The sequence below is a fragment of the Leptopilina heterotoma genome, unplaced genomic scaffold, assembly GCF_015476425.1.
Source record: "Leptopilina heterotoma isolate Lh14 unplaced genomic scaffold, ASM1547642v1 Lhet_36, whole genome shotgun sequence".
Classification (NCBI taxonomy): domain Eukaryota; kingdom Metazoa; phylum Arthropoda; class Insecta; order Hymenoptera; family Figitidae; genus Leptopilina; species Leptopilina heterotoma.
This window is the reverse complement of record NW_025111040.1, coordinates 1,862,776-1,879,015: the sequence shown is the minus strand read 5'-3', so window position 1 is coordinate 1,879,015 and position 16,240 is coordinate 1,862,776. Positions and strand designations below refer to the sequence as shown.

Here is a 16,240-nt window from a genome sequence, read left to right as displayed (position 1 = left end):
TATTAAAAAATTATAAAAAAAATTAAATTTTGGATATTCGTGTAAACAATTTCTTTACCTAAAATTTCACTGAAACAAATTTTACGTTTTGATGAATGTTATTTGTTTATTTTTAAAAATTATTTTGAAATATAATTGTATATTCTTGAATAATTCTAAATGAAAATTTAAAAATAATTGAATTTTAAATTATCATTTAGAATTAAACTTTTATTACTAAAATTGTTTTAGTGGTTCTCGAAAGTTCAATTATTTAATAAAAAATACCTTCCATTCAAGTTGTTGTTAAAAATATCTTGGCGGTTTCTACACAAGTTGTGCAAATAATTCTTCATTTTTTTTTTAAATTCAAAGGAAAACTGTTAGAAAAATTATATTTTTTAAGAAATGAAGAATTTTTATTAAATTTCAAAAAGAAAAATCTTTTAAAGAAACAATGGCATTGAAAATTTCATTTATAATTTTAAAAAAACTTGAATTGCAATTTTTTCAAAAAACAAAGATTTGCAAATTTTTTAATTTAAACTTTTAAACTATTAAAAATTAATTTTTTTCTAAAAATTCAATTTAAAAACTTTTAGGATTGTCCTTTTTCTAAAAATTCATATACGAAATATTTTTTCTATATAGTTTTTAACTAAAATTCTTAAGAAACTAAATTATTTTTACATATTATTTATTTACTTTTAGTAATTTCATTAATTGAGAGTTCGGATCTTCAAGTACTATAGTTTAATAATATTTTTTAAATAACAATTTAATGTTATTATTAAGCTTCTTCAGCAATTGAAATGCTCAAAAGTTGTTAATTTAATCTTTTGAAATATTGAATTATCTAAAAAAAACTAATTTGTTCAGAATAATTTTAAATTAAAATTATTTAAAATTAAATTTTCTTAAATTTCAATTTATTAAAATCTTTTGAAATTAAATGTTGTTTATAAAAATTTTAATAATGTAACTCTTTGAATTTCGGGGATTTGAGTTTGAATTTCAGGGGAAAGTCTCCAGAATTTCTCGAGAGTGACTCCCAGGACTTTCTCGGTCTAATTCCCGGGAACTTTTTCACCTGGGTAACAAAATTTTGTTGCCTGTAATCATTTTCCACACAATTAAAAAAATGAAAAAAATTCTCATTTTATATTCAAAAAAATTTTTATTTTCTATTTTGTTACAATATGTGTAAATGAAAAGTCAAAAATGTTACTTGCATTTTATTTTAATAAATAAAAAAAGTCTCTTTTTTTTAAAATAGTCGAAAAAATCATGTATAGTCGACTTCACTCTCTATTCGAGGACTGCGTTAATAAACCTATATACCTCAATAATTTTTTCACTATTCTTTAATAAAAAAATAAAATTCGTTTTGAAATAAAATTCCACTCCACATTGAAATTGCTCTAGTAAAGAATGGACAATAGTTTATAATGACTTTTAGGAAATAATAAAGAATATCCCCCTTTTTTGTATTTGTAAGGGACTTGTTATATATTTATAACTCACATATACGTATAATTAGGTTTAGAAAGACAAAAAAAAATTTAAAAAGTGCATGAATTACCGTTATAAAGTTTTATCGCTTCTCATTAACATATATTATCACTCGCTCAGTGAACTTTATGCACATATATATATAAATAATAATTATCGTGCAATTCACGCAGTACATCTGCTTGCCAATAATTCACTGACCAGACAATTAGCAAACTTAAAATTAAAATCTAAACGCGCGATAGTCAAATCCGATGATTTATTTAATTGAGAACGATAGTGCAACATTTGCAAGCCGGACAAAACAATATAAATTAGATTATAAATAATCGTTATATACATTAGACTGAATTTATTTCGATTAATTATTTTCCCATTTCTATTTTATCCTCATGCTTAATCATTGAAGACCACTTTTTCCATTTTTATTCATTTCATTTCTTTATTTTTTTTTTTACTAGAAAAAGAATATTCTGGTTTAACAGAAAAATTTGAAATATCTATAAATTTTATTTTTTTTTTAAATAAATATTTAATCATTATTGTCAATTTTCCATTGGGAATTAAGATTTTCAAAAGTTTCGAATTTCGAGCTTTTTGAAAATGGATAATTTTTCAAAATTGCTTATGTTACTTCTTCAAATTTATTTCAAAATTATTATATTATTTGAAATTTGAATTCAATTATTTTCTAGATATTCTAAAATTCTTCTTTAAATCAATTAATCAATTATCGATTTTATCACTCTTTAAAATAATTGAATTTCTGCAATTATTTGTAATTTTTCCATGGATTTTATTAGTGTTTTCAAGAAAAATTTGAATTACGAATATTTTAATTTTTCCTCTTTAAAAATAGATGAAAATTTTGTCTCGCATTTGTTTTGTTTTTTCGGTAATGAGAACGTTTTGGAAAAGGTAATAATAATACATAAGCAGGATATGTGTCTGGTTACAGGAAGTAAATTATATATTTGTATATACAGTCATTTGAGTAGTGTACAAGTATCACTTAACTATCATACGCATAACAAGAAGCTAGTTTTCATGACATGCGTTTAATTTATTCTAATTTTTTGTTCTCTTTTTGTCTAGGCAAGAGGAAGAGTGCAGTTGAGTTGCTGCAGGAATCAAAGGCCTTCTACGTGAAGAGTGAAACTGTACTGGACCGGAAGCAAGAGTTGAAGAACAGCGGTCACCTTCAGGTTTCTCAGTTGACAGCTCCCGGTGCACCGCCGAGGCTTCTTAGAAAATGCGGAAATCCTGTGACCGGTACTATTCAACAGACTTCCCCGCAACTGCCTACAGGTCCAATATCCCCGCCTTGTTGGGCCACGTGCCACGAACAGGACAAGCGTAAGTGACACTATACACAACAACGGAATTAATTCATTTCCCGCAACAAGAGAGAGAGAGCATCTGCCTTGCGGGACAATTGAATGCTCATACATACTTTTGAACTAGTCTTGTGAGGCCTTTTATTGTATACTTCTGAAGATTAAATCAGAGAAGTCGATAAATAACTTCTTTCGATTCTTATGACACTTTGGATTTTCTTGGAAAAAAAATCGAATTTTACTTGTGGAGAATGATTTCAACTGATTTTTCTTCTTCTTCTTTTGAAGTAATTTTTTATGCTTCTGAGACGAACATCTGCGAGAAAGAAATTATATTCATTTTTCAAATATAATTTTCAGTGTTCAAATAACTGAATTCTCGAAAAACTTTTTGAAAATTTTAAAAAATAGTTGATTTATAAAAGAATTTTTAGTTTAAAATTGTAGAAAATAATTAAATTTTGGAGAGCTTATGATAGTAGCAAATTTTTTTGTATAAAAATTCTTTATTTATTTGTTGATTTATATTTTTATTTATTTAGAAGACCTGCAAAAAAGGCATCACTCGCGGAAAGTAGAATTCTCCGATGAGATTGCAAATTGCGGCTTGAGCGAAGCGAAAACAGAAATTTACAAATTCATCGTTAAACAATTTCCTTTTCCTCTCTTGCTGTCGAAATTTCCTCATTTCTGTACTTATTTTCTTTGACTAATTTATCAATACCAAAAAAAAAAGGATTAATAGCATTTATTTGTTTTGCTATTCTTCAGCTGACGGTGTACTGAGTCCTCAACGAACACTGCCACCTGCGCTGCCACCGAAGAGCCCTCGATTGGTACCGGCTCCTCAGCGTCGCACAATTTCTGGTCCGCCGAGTGCTGGCAATGGAAGCGATCAACTTCAAACAAAATTGCGAAGACTACTCAACACCGATAGCAAGGAGAACGTATTCTTTCCTGATAATAATGATTATCATCATCATCATTCAACGCAAAATATTCAAGCGAACGGAGGCTGTAGGGAGGATAAATTTAGATTTTCACCCGGAAGCTTTTCACCCGGATGTAGAGATGAAGATCGTACCACGGTATGCATAACATACACAAGAGATTTCATCCCCTTTTTCTTGATATAATGTATTACGTATAAGAAAAAAATGACCTACAATCGATACGATACGATCATTATATCAGATGGAATAAACCCTCCACGTGGCATATATATATAGGGATGAGAGAGAATATATTTTCAGCTCGTGAATAAATCTAGTGGAGAGGAAAGAAAAATAAAAAAAAAAGAAAGAGAATTATATATCGTCTTCACAAGTGGATGATATTCTTGTACAATCAAAATTCATCTCGGATATTAAAAGGGGAAGCATTGAATATTTCATGCTTCTTGACAAAATCAATAGTTGAAGGATTTTTTTTTTTGACAGGAATTTTTGAATATTCTGTGAAGAATTTTATTTTCAAATTAAATTTGACTCATCCATTTGGTAGACCTGATTAGAGCAGCAAACAAAATTTGAATTTTTATTTACATTCTTTTTTATTTTCGTATGAAATGGAAATTTCATTTTAGATCTTCATTTTTCAATAAATTTTCAAGAATGAATAATTTTTCTGTTCCAAAATAGAGATTTTATAATCGAATTACAATTTTCTGATTTGTTTTATGAAATCGTATAGGGGGCCGTCCATAAATTACGTAACACGTTTTTAGTGAAATTTAGAACCCCCCCTCCCCCTATGTAACAAGTTGTAACAAAATCGTTTTACACCCCCCCCCCTATCATTGTTACGTAATTTTTAAAATCATTTTTTTTACTAACGTTTTTCGAAACAAATTTGTTTATTACTGTTATTTTTAGTATTTATATCGTACATTAGCAATACAAAATTAAGTTAAATATAAAAAACATTTAGAGGAATAATTTTATTAATCATACTGAACAACCAAAAATATAACATTGATTTTTTAACAATAAATTTTATATTATTCCCAAGAATCGATTCGCGAAATGATTCGATTTTTACTTATATTGAAGTGGCGGCAAGGGACAGCTTTTCAAAAATTTATCGATTATAAAGAGATTAAGTTCCTTATAAATATTACGTAACAATGATGATTGACCCCCCCCCCCCTCCCATGTAACATATGATAACATTTTCTCGAACCCTCCCTCCCCCCTAAACGTGTTACGTAATTTATGGACGGCCCCTAGGTAACTTTAAGTGTTCTGGATTTTTTTTCTAAATTGATGTTTGAAGAGAAATATTTTATAAATTTAATATTTAAAAATACGCTTAAATACAGAAAAGAAATTTTTTTCTATTTTGGCATACAAAATTTTGTCAAAAAAAAAAAAAATGACTCTATGATCCGCACAAATTTTGAACGTTCGGAGAACAAAATCTTGATTGAAATTATTTTCAAAGATTACTGATTGCAAAAAAAAATTAAAAACTGAAATTTAACATTTTAACGATCAAAATTTTGGGAACAAAGTGAGTTTTATTTTTTAATTGAGATTTTAATAAAATAATTATCTACTGTTAATTCATTTTCTCTTTGTGAAATTCGTTTTGACAGGAAATTTTTTAGATTATTGTGAGACAATAATATTTTTTTCTAGTTTTTTGCAAATTTGTGTCATAGAAACGAAAATTCCATTTTAGATGAAAATAAAAATTCTGAATGAAATTCTAAAAAAAAATTGTAAATGAAAATTCAGTTCGTTGCTTTTATTATTATTTATTGCTTACTTATTTACTTCATACTTTTTTATTTTTCTTAAAACTTTTTACCATCAAAAGCAAAAGATTTCAAATATCTACTACAATATTTGAATGACTTTAAATTCAAAATTTTTTAAAATTCTTTACTAACGAATTAATTATTATTTATTTTCTAAAATATTAATTTAATTCTTCGCGAGAATTCAATTATTTTCATAAATAATTGAATTCTCCACAAAAATTCAATTATTTTCATATAAGTAATACAATCCTTTACAGGAATTCAATTTATTACTTTCAAAAATTTTGAGAAATTTTATTAGAAATTAATAATTTTGAATACAGTTTTAATAAAATTTCTTAATTCGAATTTAATTATTTTAACGAAATTATTCCAAGCAATTGAATTATTAAAAATAAAATTTTTTAATCTTCACAAGAAATTAGTTATTAAAAATAAAGTTTCTTGGAGGAATTCAATAATTTTCAATACATTTTTTAATAAATTTCTGCAAAAAATTTAATTATTTTCAAAAATTTTAATAAAATTCGTCGCAGGAATGGAATTATTTTTATAAGTAATAAAATTCTTTGGACGAATACAATTATTTTGAAAAATCGTCAATTAACATATATTTCAAATTCAATTCTTCAATTATTTGAATGACGATTTTAAAAAATTCTCGACAAAATTGAATTATTTGTAACAATTTTAATATAATTTTTGGAAAGATTTGAAGTATTTTCAAAAATTTTGAAAAAATTCATTATATGAATACATTTATTTTTAATACAATTTTAATTAAATTCCTGTAATAAATTCATTTACTTTTGTAATTATTTTCAAAACAAAAAGTGAACAAAAAGTAAAATTTTAATTAAATTCCTTGAGAAAAATCAATTATTTTAAAATATTTTTTATAAAATTTTTGAATCAATTCAATTCTTTTAAATTTCAAAAAAATAAAAAATAAAAATTATCAAAAGAATTAGGAAACAGAAATATAGAACGATTATTGATATAGATTTATTTATTTTTTACAATTCTTTTCTTCTTTTGAAAATTAATGTCACATTTAAAATTAATGAATTAAAATTAAGGGGAGTCAATTTACTTTTTTTTCTTTAAATTAATAAAAACTTTTAAAATTTATAGAATATAAATAATTGATCGCAGTTAATAAGAGAACTTTAAGTTTCACGCCCAATGGACTTTATAGTTTTCGATGACAATGGTTCACCTTGCACGTGTTACAAAAGTTATTGTTTTCCATTATAATAGATTTGAAAAGTACAAGTGAACCTTGGTGTAGGTGAAAAGCGAATGAAGAGAGAGAAATTATTATTACTATTGCTATTGAATATTGGTTGGTTTTCAATAATTTTCTATATAAACCCATCACTGTCACAAGTTATCAAAATGGCATTTGCGCACGCCAGGATGAAATCGATGGTCGTGTGTAGTTTGCTTTGTCCTATTTTAAGAAAATATTGCTTTTGCATCGAGACGTATTACACGCAAGGATAATGCAGAAACTCCTTTCAGCCCAATTTATTCACAGGCCTCTCAGCGAAGCAACAATCCTCCCGAGCTAGTTGTCGCGCCAACACTCACTTTCCCTCGCGATTCGAAATTCTATTTTGTGAAAAGGTTTCTTTTCTTCTATCGAAAATATTTTTCCTCATTTTCTTACTACTATTATTATTCTTTTTATTTATTTTATTTATTTATATTTATTAGGTTTTATTTTATTTATATTTTTAATTTTATTGTTTCTTATTATTTTTGTTTATTATTAGTTATTATAACTAATTATTAGTTGATAAAACTAAAACTAGTTTTGTTATTGTATTTATTTTCTAGGAAAGGAAAAATTATTTCCTTTTTTGTTATTGTATATCGTGATAATAAAATTGTATGATTTTATTTCAGCTGTGCACGCCGGATATACGATTTAAATTCGGAAGAAGTAATTCTCACTCCCACACGTCTGCGAGATCTGTTAAGAAATCGAGTAATTCAGCTTCTGGAGAAAGCACGGTTTGTCACAAGTCCTTGCCGGATCTTCATACAAGCACGCGACGTCGGGCGTCGCTATCTCCACGAGCATCCACTAAATCGTCCTCAAAACCTCTAGTGACCTCTCATCATCAATCTGGAGGCAACTGTCCGGATTGTGAAACAAGTTCTGATTATTCTGACCTTAGCTTTAAACGGGACTCCATGTGCTATCGCAGGTAATTCTTGTCCTTTTTTTTCTTCTCCTTGTGTTTACATAATATAATTACAGGAATCACAGTTTGTCACCTGTTAACTTTTTTTTCTGTTTTGAAATTTTGTCAAGTATTTCACTTATTTTAATTATTTCTATCTTAATTTTAAAAATAATCGAACTTTCAAAAGAATTTCTTTCAAGGTTTTAAAATAATTATAATTAAACAAATTGAATCTATTCAAGGAATTTAATTAAAATATTAAAAATAAGTGAATTCTTTTGAAGAATTTCTTTAAGTTTTTTTTAAAATAATTGAAATTATTATATTAGATACAATTTTTAAAAATAATTAAATCCTCTCGAGAAATTTTATTAATATTGTATTTAAAAATAATTGAATTCTTCCAAAGAATGTTAGTAAAATATTTGAAAATAATGGAGTTTCTTTTAATAATTTTTATTGGAAATTTTGAAAGTAATTGAATTTTTTTTTTAATTTCTTTTAAGTTTTTAAAATAATAATTGTGTTTATTAATAATTTTATTATTGAATTTTGTTAAAATTATTGATAGAAAATTAAATTGTTTTAATTTTTAAATAATTTTATTACAGTTTTCGTAAATAATTAAATTTTTTTAAATTTCTTGAAAATTTTTGAATATAATTAAGATTTACAAAGAATTTTATCAAAATTCTTCTGAAAATAATTAAATTCTTTCGAGAAATTTAAAAAAAATGATTTGATTTTCTGTGAAGAATTCTTTTCATTGTAAAAATAGTTAAGTTTTTGTAAAGAATATAATTAAAATTGTATTGAAAAGAATTGAATTCATATAAAGAATATGATCAAAATTTTTTAAAATAATTTAATTTCTTTTAGAGAATTTTGTAAATATTTTTGAAAATAATTTTTAAAAAATTTAAAAAATTTTTATCAAAATTTTTTTAAGAAATTCAATGCTTTTGGAAAATTTGATAGAATTCTTTGCTAACAATTTATTATTTTGGAAAATTTTGATTAAATTTTTTTCTAACTTCTTCGAAAAAATGTTATTACTTTGAAAAACTCCAATAAAATTATTTGCAGGAATTCAATTATTTTTAAAAATTTGATAAAATTCTTCGCAGAAATTCAATTATTTTGAAAAATTTTGATTACAATCTTTATGAAAATTAAAATATTTTCTATACAATTTTAATTAAATTCCACGAAAAAATTCAATTATTTTCAAACATTTTAATAAAATTCACAGCAAGATTTCAACTTTTTTCATCATTTATAAAATTTTCCCAGGAATTGAATTATTTTGAAAAAAATTATAATTCTTTTTCTAAGTAATAAAATTCTTTGAAGAAATTCAATTATTTTGAAAAATTTCGATTAAATTCTTTATAAGAATTTACAAGATTACAATTTTTTTCATAATTAATAACATTTCTCGAAAGAATTGACTTATTTAAAAAAATGTTAATTATACCATTTTTTGCAGAATTTCAATTATTTTCAAAAATGTTAATAAACTCTTTATAAGAATTTAAATATTTTTATTATTTTATTTAAATTTCAAAATTATAAACAAAATATTAAATATTTTGAATTGAAAACAATTTGGTTTAAGTAATTTTTGTAATTCTTTTAATCTTCAAAGCATTAAATTAGAATTTCATTAATTTTAAAATTCAAATCATTAAAAGACAGATAATATTTTACTTTTTTATTATTATTATTATTACTGTTATAAAAATGAATTTATTACATTAACTTAGTCCAAATCCATCTAAAAATTAAATAACAATAAATAAATAATTGCGAATCAAAAAATTAATAAAAAAGAATTAATTATAATTTAATTAATAAAAAATATTAATTATAATTTAATTAAATTAATAATAAGAAATTAATAATTATATTTATTTCCATTCACAATTTTACGAGAAGTGACTTTAATAATCCTGTAAAGTTGTCAATTTATCAACTGAATTTTTTTTTTAATAACTCTACTCGCTGGAATAATCTTCAAAAAAAAAGGGAAAAAATTGAAAAAGTGAAAAAAAATTAAAACACAACTTAAAAAGGTATTTAAGATACCTCATTATCAACCGTTTGGACAAGTTTATTTACTTTATAGTGGTAATAAATTGTTTTTAGAAATCAGTGAAGTGACATTTTCTCTTATCTGCGAACTGTTGATTTTCAATTTTTGTTTTCTTAATAACTAGCAAAAACTGACGCGCGCGAGCGCGCGTGCATTTTTTTTTCAACGTTTTATTTTAAATAATTAAAACTTTATTTTTTCAGCGAATTTGAACCATTATGATGTCACAATTTTTTAGCAAATGCTGTGAACAAATTGTGACGTCATTATGGTTCAAATGCCATTAAAGAAATTATTTCATCTTCTATTAATTAATATATTTTTGCATTTTCTTTTTTTATATAAATAAATTAAAATTTTTATTTATTAATTGAAAATATCTGTTCGCAGTTTATATTTTTTTTTTGTTTAATATTTTAATAATTTTATGTTTTAATATATATATAAATATATTTTTTCTATTAAAATAGCAATTCTTTAAAATGATTATTATTATTTTTAAGGGTATTTTAATTATTATTATGACGTTATAATGTTTTAAATAAATTTAAAAAATGGAAATGCTGGAAAGAATGAAAAATACATTTTTTTTAGAAATATAAAATTATTCAATTAACATCTTCTATCTTTATATCTTCTCTCTATATTAATATCTTCTTCTTCTATCTTCTTTGATTTAGTTGTAATTTACTTTTTTGTTTCCTATCTTCTTTAATAATTTTATGTTTCAATATTTTTAATTTTAGAGGCATTTCACGTCAGAAATATCACGATTTGCAAAGGGTATGCCGATTTTCGCAAAACTTCGTGGGATTATAGTTCTATATAAGAGACTTCTTTCCCCTAAATTTTTTCAAAAAAAATTCAAAATTGTTGAAGATACGCCATTTTGAATTTTAATATTAATTTTATAAAATTTTGAATATCTCGGAATATTGTTTATGGATTTTTATGAAATTTACACATTTTTCAGGTAAAAGTATGTACTTTAAAATGCAAATAAAGTTAATAAAAAAAAATTAATTTTTAAATAAAAAAATTAAAAAAAATTTTTTTAAACAATTTTTTGTTTATTTACTCCTCTCTGAGAAAAATGTTATTAACATATTTGGATTCCTTATGAATTCACCTTTAATTTCATAAAAAAAAATTGATGGAGACTCAACTGGTTCCGGAGATATTGAATTTTTTGTAAAAAAAAGCGTCGCCGCGCCATAGCACCATACTGCACAAGTCGCGTAGTACGTTACCGCAGTCGTGCATTGCTGCTGTAACTATGACTATTTTTTTACAAAAAATTCAATATCTCTGGAACCAGTTGAGTCTCCATCAATTTTTTTTTATGAAATTAAAGGTGAATTCATAAGGAATCCAAATATGTTAATAACATTTTTCTCAGAGAGGAGTAAATAAACAAAAAATTGTTTTAAAAAATTTTTTTTAATTTTTTATTTAAAAATTAATTTTTTTTTTATTAACTTTATTTGCATTTTAAAGTACATACTTTTACCTGAAAAATGTGTAAATTTCATAAAAATCCATAAACAATATTCCGAGATATTCAAAATTTTATAAAATTAATATTAAAATTCAAAATGGCGTATCTTCAACAATTTTGAATTTTTTTTGAAAAAATTTGGGGGAAAGAAGTCTCTTATATAGAACTATAATCCCACAAACTTTTGCGAAAATCGGCATACCCTTTGCAAATCGTGATATTTCTGACGTGAAATGCCTCTTTAATTAAAATTAATATATTGAATTTCATTTAAATTCTTGCAAAAAATTTGAGAATCATTGAATTTCTTCAAAAAATGTCATTATTTATGAAAATAATTCAATTTTCGCTAAAAATCATTAAATCAATTTTGGAAACCCTAATTAAATTTTTCTGAAGAATTATTTTTTATTTTTTGTTTAATAATTGTGTTTCTTTAATAATTTTAATTGGATATTTTTAAAGTAATTTAAATTTATGAACAATTTTTTTCAAGTTTTTAAAACTAATTTTTAAATTTGTAAATTTAGTTGAAACATCTATTGTTTACATTTATCCCTTGTTTACAATTACCCCAAATGGCCCTAATTGTAAATTGATTGTTTTGTTGATTTTTGAATTTTATTTCGGAATAATTCAATTTTTTATTATGTATTTTTCATGATTTGAAGACTTTATATAGTCTTTAAAAGACTTGATAGTATTTAAATAGTTGAAATGAAAGGCGGTGCCTAAAGTATTTTTTTTAAGTTCATTATTTTTTTTTCTTTTTAGAAAATCTATTTTCTATAATATTGTGTTAAAAAAAACGTTAACATTTTATATTTTATTTGAACAGAAGATAACGATAAGTTTAATTCTTGCAAAAGAAAGCACTTATAAGTTAATTCTACACACAAACACACACAGAAATACGTTTATTTTTTACGTAAGTGCCAATAAATTAATTTCAATTTTTTATTTAAAATGAAATAATTTAATTTTGAATTAATTGTATTTTTGATATTTGAATAATTAATTATTATTTTGAACAATTACATTTTTCAATGATTTCAAAATAATTAAATTTTTATTAAAAACAGAATAATTTATTTTTGAATTAATTAAAATTGTTTGATTTATTTTTGAATAATTAATAATTGACTTTTGAATTATTTAAAATTCAAATATTGTAAAAAATTAATAAAATATTTAAAAAAACAATTTATTTTTAACATAATAAAAAAAGTAATTTATTAAAATACTAAATTCAAATAGATTTTGAATTGCAATTATTTTTAAAAATAAATAAATTTTTTGTGTAAAATCATTTTTTTAAAATTAATTAAAATTTGAAACAATTGAATTTTTTTTTTTCATTTTTGAAAAATTAATTATTTCGAACAATTTTTTAAACATAAAAGAACCAGGAGCTATTATCACTCATAATAGCAATCAAAAAAAGCACACACTAAAGGGATCGCTCTTCCCAAAAAATTTAGACTCTAGATCCTGCACTGTATAAGTTAATAATTGAAGATTAATTAAATTTTTGAAAAATTAAATATTAAAAAATTAATTATTTTGAATAATTAATATTATTGAATAGTAATTTACGAAAACGACCAATGTAATAAAATTTAGAACGATATTTTTTATTGATTCAGGAAAATTGAATTTTTTAATTAAAATTAATAATCGTTGAAAATTGAAAATAATACAACTTTTATTGACAATTCGATATTTCAGTTTTTTTAGATTTTAAAAATGCATAAAATTTTCAATAATAATAATAAATCAAAATACAATAAATATTATCAATTATAATTATAAATAAAAAAAAATAATAATAATAATAATAAGATATACGAATAAAATTTGTTTTTAAGTTATTTTGAGATTTTTATTTAACAAAATAAAATGAAATAATATAAATGATTTAATTAAGAAGAAAATTTTAATTAATAATTAGAATTTACCAATCTACAGTTTTTTTTCCACTGAAAACGGTAACCTCTCGCCTGATACCAGATATTTTTCCACGATTTTTCAAACACAATAATTCTTGTCACAATTTAACGTTTTTTAAAAACACCCGCACTACCGCATAACATAACATCGGAAATGTCAAAACATCACGAAAAATATAAACAAACAAAAAAATCATGATAATAATTCGCAAATGATAACTAACAACTAACTTCATACTGCGAACGGACAGAATGAAAAACCACAGACTTTAATAAAGTTAATAATTTATGAACATTAGTTCTAGGAATATTCGAAGATCACTTGGCTCTGGTGGCGGTGATGCAAGCAGCGTTTTATCATCCGGTGGCCGAACACAAAAATCATCGGGATCCAGTAAATTAAGTCATGGTGCAACTGCCAGGGACTCTGGTGGTTCTTCCGGTCATTGTACACATCGAAGCGAACCACCACCGAGAATTCAGGTTAAATTTCTATTTTATTTTTCTTTATTCTCGTCATTAGTTAAATTATAGACGAATTGATATTTTATTTTTCATTTCGTTGTATAGATTCAATTTTATTCCTGTTTGTCGAATTAAAAAACAATTATTAAAATTATAGTAATTAAATTTGAATATTACTAAAGAAAAATACATTCAATTATTTTCCATCAATTTCTTTTTTTTAATTTCTAGAAAAAATTCAATTTTTGATGAAATTCTTTTAATGACTTTAATTCTTTTTAATACAATTTTAATTAAATTCCTCTAAAGTATTTAATTATTTTCTATTAATCTATATACTATTTTAATTAAATTCTTTGCAAGATCTCAACTATTTTTATAAAGAGTAAAATTCTTCGCAGGAATTCAATTATTTTTAAAAATCTTGATAGAATTTTATACTAGAATTAAATTATTTTAGATTAAAATTATAAAAGTTAGAAAAAGTATATTAAAAACATAAAGAAAAAAGTAATAAAAAATAACTGAGTTTAAACTATGAATAGACATCCGGAACAAAGGATTATTAATATATATACTAGTCCTACATTTATTAATTATAAATTTAATAATAATTTAGATTAATTGTTGATTGATTTGAAATTGTTCCTTTAAGTGCATTATTTTATTCTTTTGTGAATAAGATAAAAATCTGTAAATTTGTATGCAAAAACAGTCGTCAATTGAATGAATTGCTTTTGTTTACAGGATGTTTGGAGTCACATACGAAGAGATAGCGGAGCATCTACTCAACATTCCACTGAGAAAGACAGATCGAGAAAAAGTAGTTATGGCAGTGGAACACCATCGTCTGTCGTTAGACATTACAGTCCTGAATCAAATAGTAGCAATAGTCAAACCGAATACAGTCCCACTTGCAATTCAAGGTCACTTTATTTTTCAATAGCATGTTAATTTAATATCAAAATTTCAAATTTTTCTCCTATCTTCCCCCGATCATTCAATTTGGAAATTATTTCATCATAGTTTTTCCTTAAATTATCAATTTTAATTATTTGATAAAAAAAAATTTATTTATTTATTTATTCGTTCAAAACATTTCTAAATTTAACTTAATTTGACTTTTCATTTTTTCTTCTTTTATTCCGATATTTTATTAACTTGTATTTTTTTATTCGTCTAATATTTTTACACGGTATTCTATTTATTATTATTTTGCGAAGTACAAAAATTTATAATTTCCAAATATAAATTAATTTTTGAATAATTTCAGATTCAAAATTTAAAAAATTAATATATTAAATATATAATTAATTATTCTTCTTTATTTTCAAAAATTTTTAACAAAAATTCAATTATTCTCATAAATAATAATAATAATATTCTGTCGAAGAAAATTATTTTTATAAATTCCTTACAAGAATTGAATTATTTTCAAAACAATTTTAATAAAATTTCTCGAAAGAATTCAATTATTGTCAAAACAAAGTAGCAAACAAAAACTAACTGCAAACAGATTATTATCAGAACACAACGATTATTAATATTATAAATTTTTTCTTATTCGTTTTTCTTTTTTCTTCCGAGAATTATTGATTGTAATGAATTAAAAATTGACAGGTTTTCGGACGGTTGGAAGGAGGGACGTGGACGGCCAATATTAAGATCAAAATCCGATATCAGCGATAGATATTGGCGTCACGAAAGTGGTCGTTCAACGAAAAAACCCTCACGACCAGCTCGTTCATTTACCCAATTGGAGAATTTCTTCGATCGTTTGGGTCTTGATTCGGAGAATTATCAACGTATTACTGAACCCGATTCAAAATCATCGTCGCCCGTATTTTTTGACAGTGTGAGTTCAGTTGATTCGGCGCTTGGACTTTATTCTTATGTTGGCAATACACAAGGCAATCCTGGCAATCAATGGCAAAGTAATAATTGCAGTACTGGAATGGGAAATGAAGAAAGTAACCAAAGGTCATGCGATCAACCGAGTATCGTCGAAAGGAACGCACGAATTATCAAATGGCTCTGTCAATGTCGTAAAGTGCAATTCGGATACAGTTAAAAAAAGAAAGAAAGAGAATGGAAAAAATTCACATCCGAAAATACAGTGGAATATTCTCTCCCAAAAATTGAAATCGATTTTAAGGTATATATTAATTTTTTTTATTTATATTTTAAAACCAAACAAAAAGAATTTGCATTTTATTAATCGATTATTTAAAAAAAGAAATTTTAATCTTCCATACGAGAAAATATTATTGGAAAAGTGAATTACAATCGAAACAATTACAATAGAAATTGTATTCTTTTAAAGCACTAATTTTTGAGTGAAATATCAATTTGATTCAAAATTATTCTTTTAGAAAAATAAAAAATAAATAAAATAAGCCAAGAAAAAAATTTTAAAAAAACTTCTGAATTATTAAATTATGAAACA

At 23.7% G+C, this 16,240-nt stretch overlaps 1 protein-coding gene across 3 annotated transcripts in view; it reads left to right on the top strand.

The window, feature by feature from the left end:
* Positions 1-16,240, top strand: part of LOC122505534 — a 59,385-nt gene extending 43,145 nt beyond the window's left edge. For 2 of the 3 annotated variants that reach the window (XM_043617222.1, XM_043617221.1), the window contains exons 3-8: positions 2,587-2,847; positions 3,600-3,916; positions 7,504-7,808; positions 13,629-13,812; positions 14,542-14,720; positions 15,415-16,239. In XM_043617222.1, coding sequence (XP_043473157.1) covers positions 2,587-2,847; positions 3,600-3,916; positions 7,504-7,808; positions 13,629-13,812; positions 14,542-14,720; positions 15,415-15,865 — 1,697 coding nt within the window. In that variant the 3' untranslated portion in view covers positions 15,866-16,239. Of the gene's footprint in view, positions 1-2,586; positions 2,848-3,599; positions 3,917-7,503; positions 7,809-13,628; positions 13,813-14,541; positions 14,721-15,414 lie in introns of all 3 variants that reach the window. The other variant, XM_043617223.1, reaches the window with a different exon arrangement.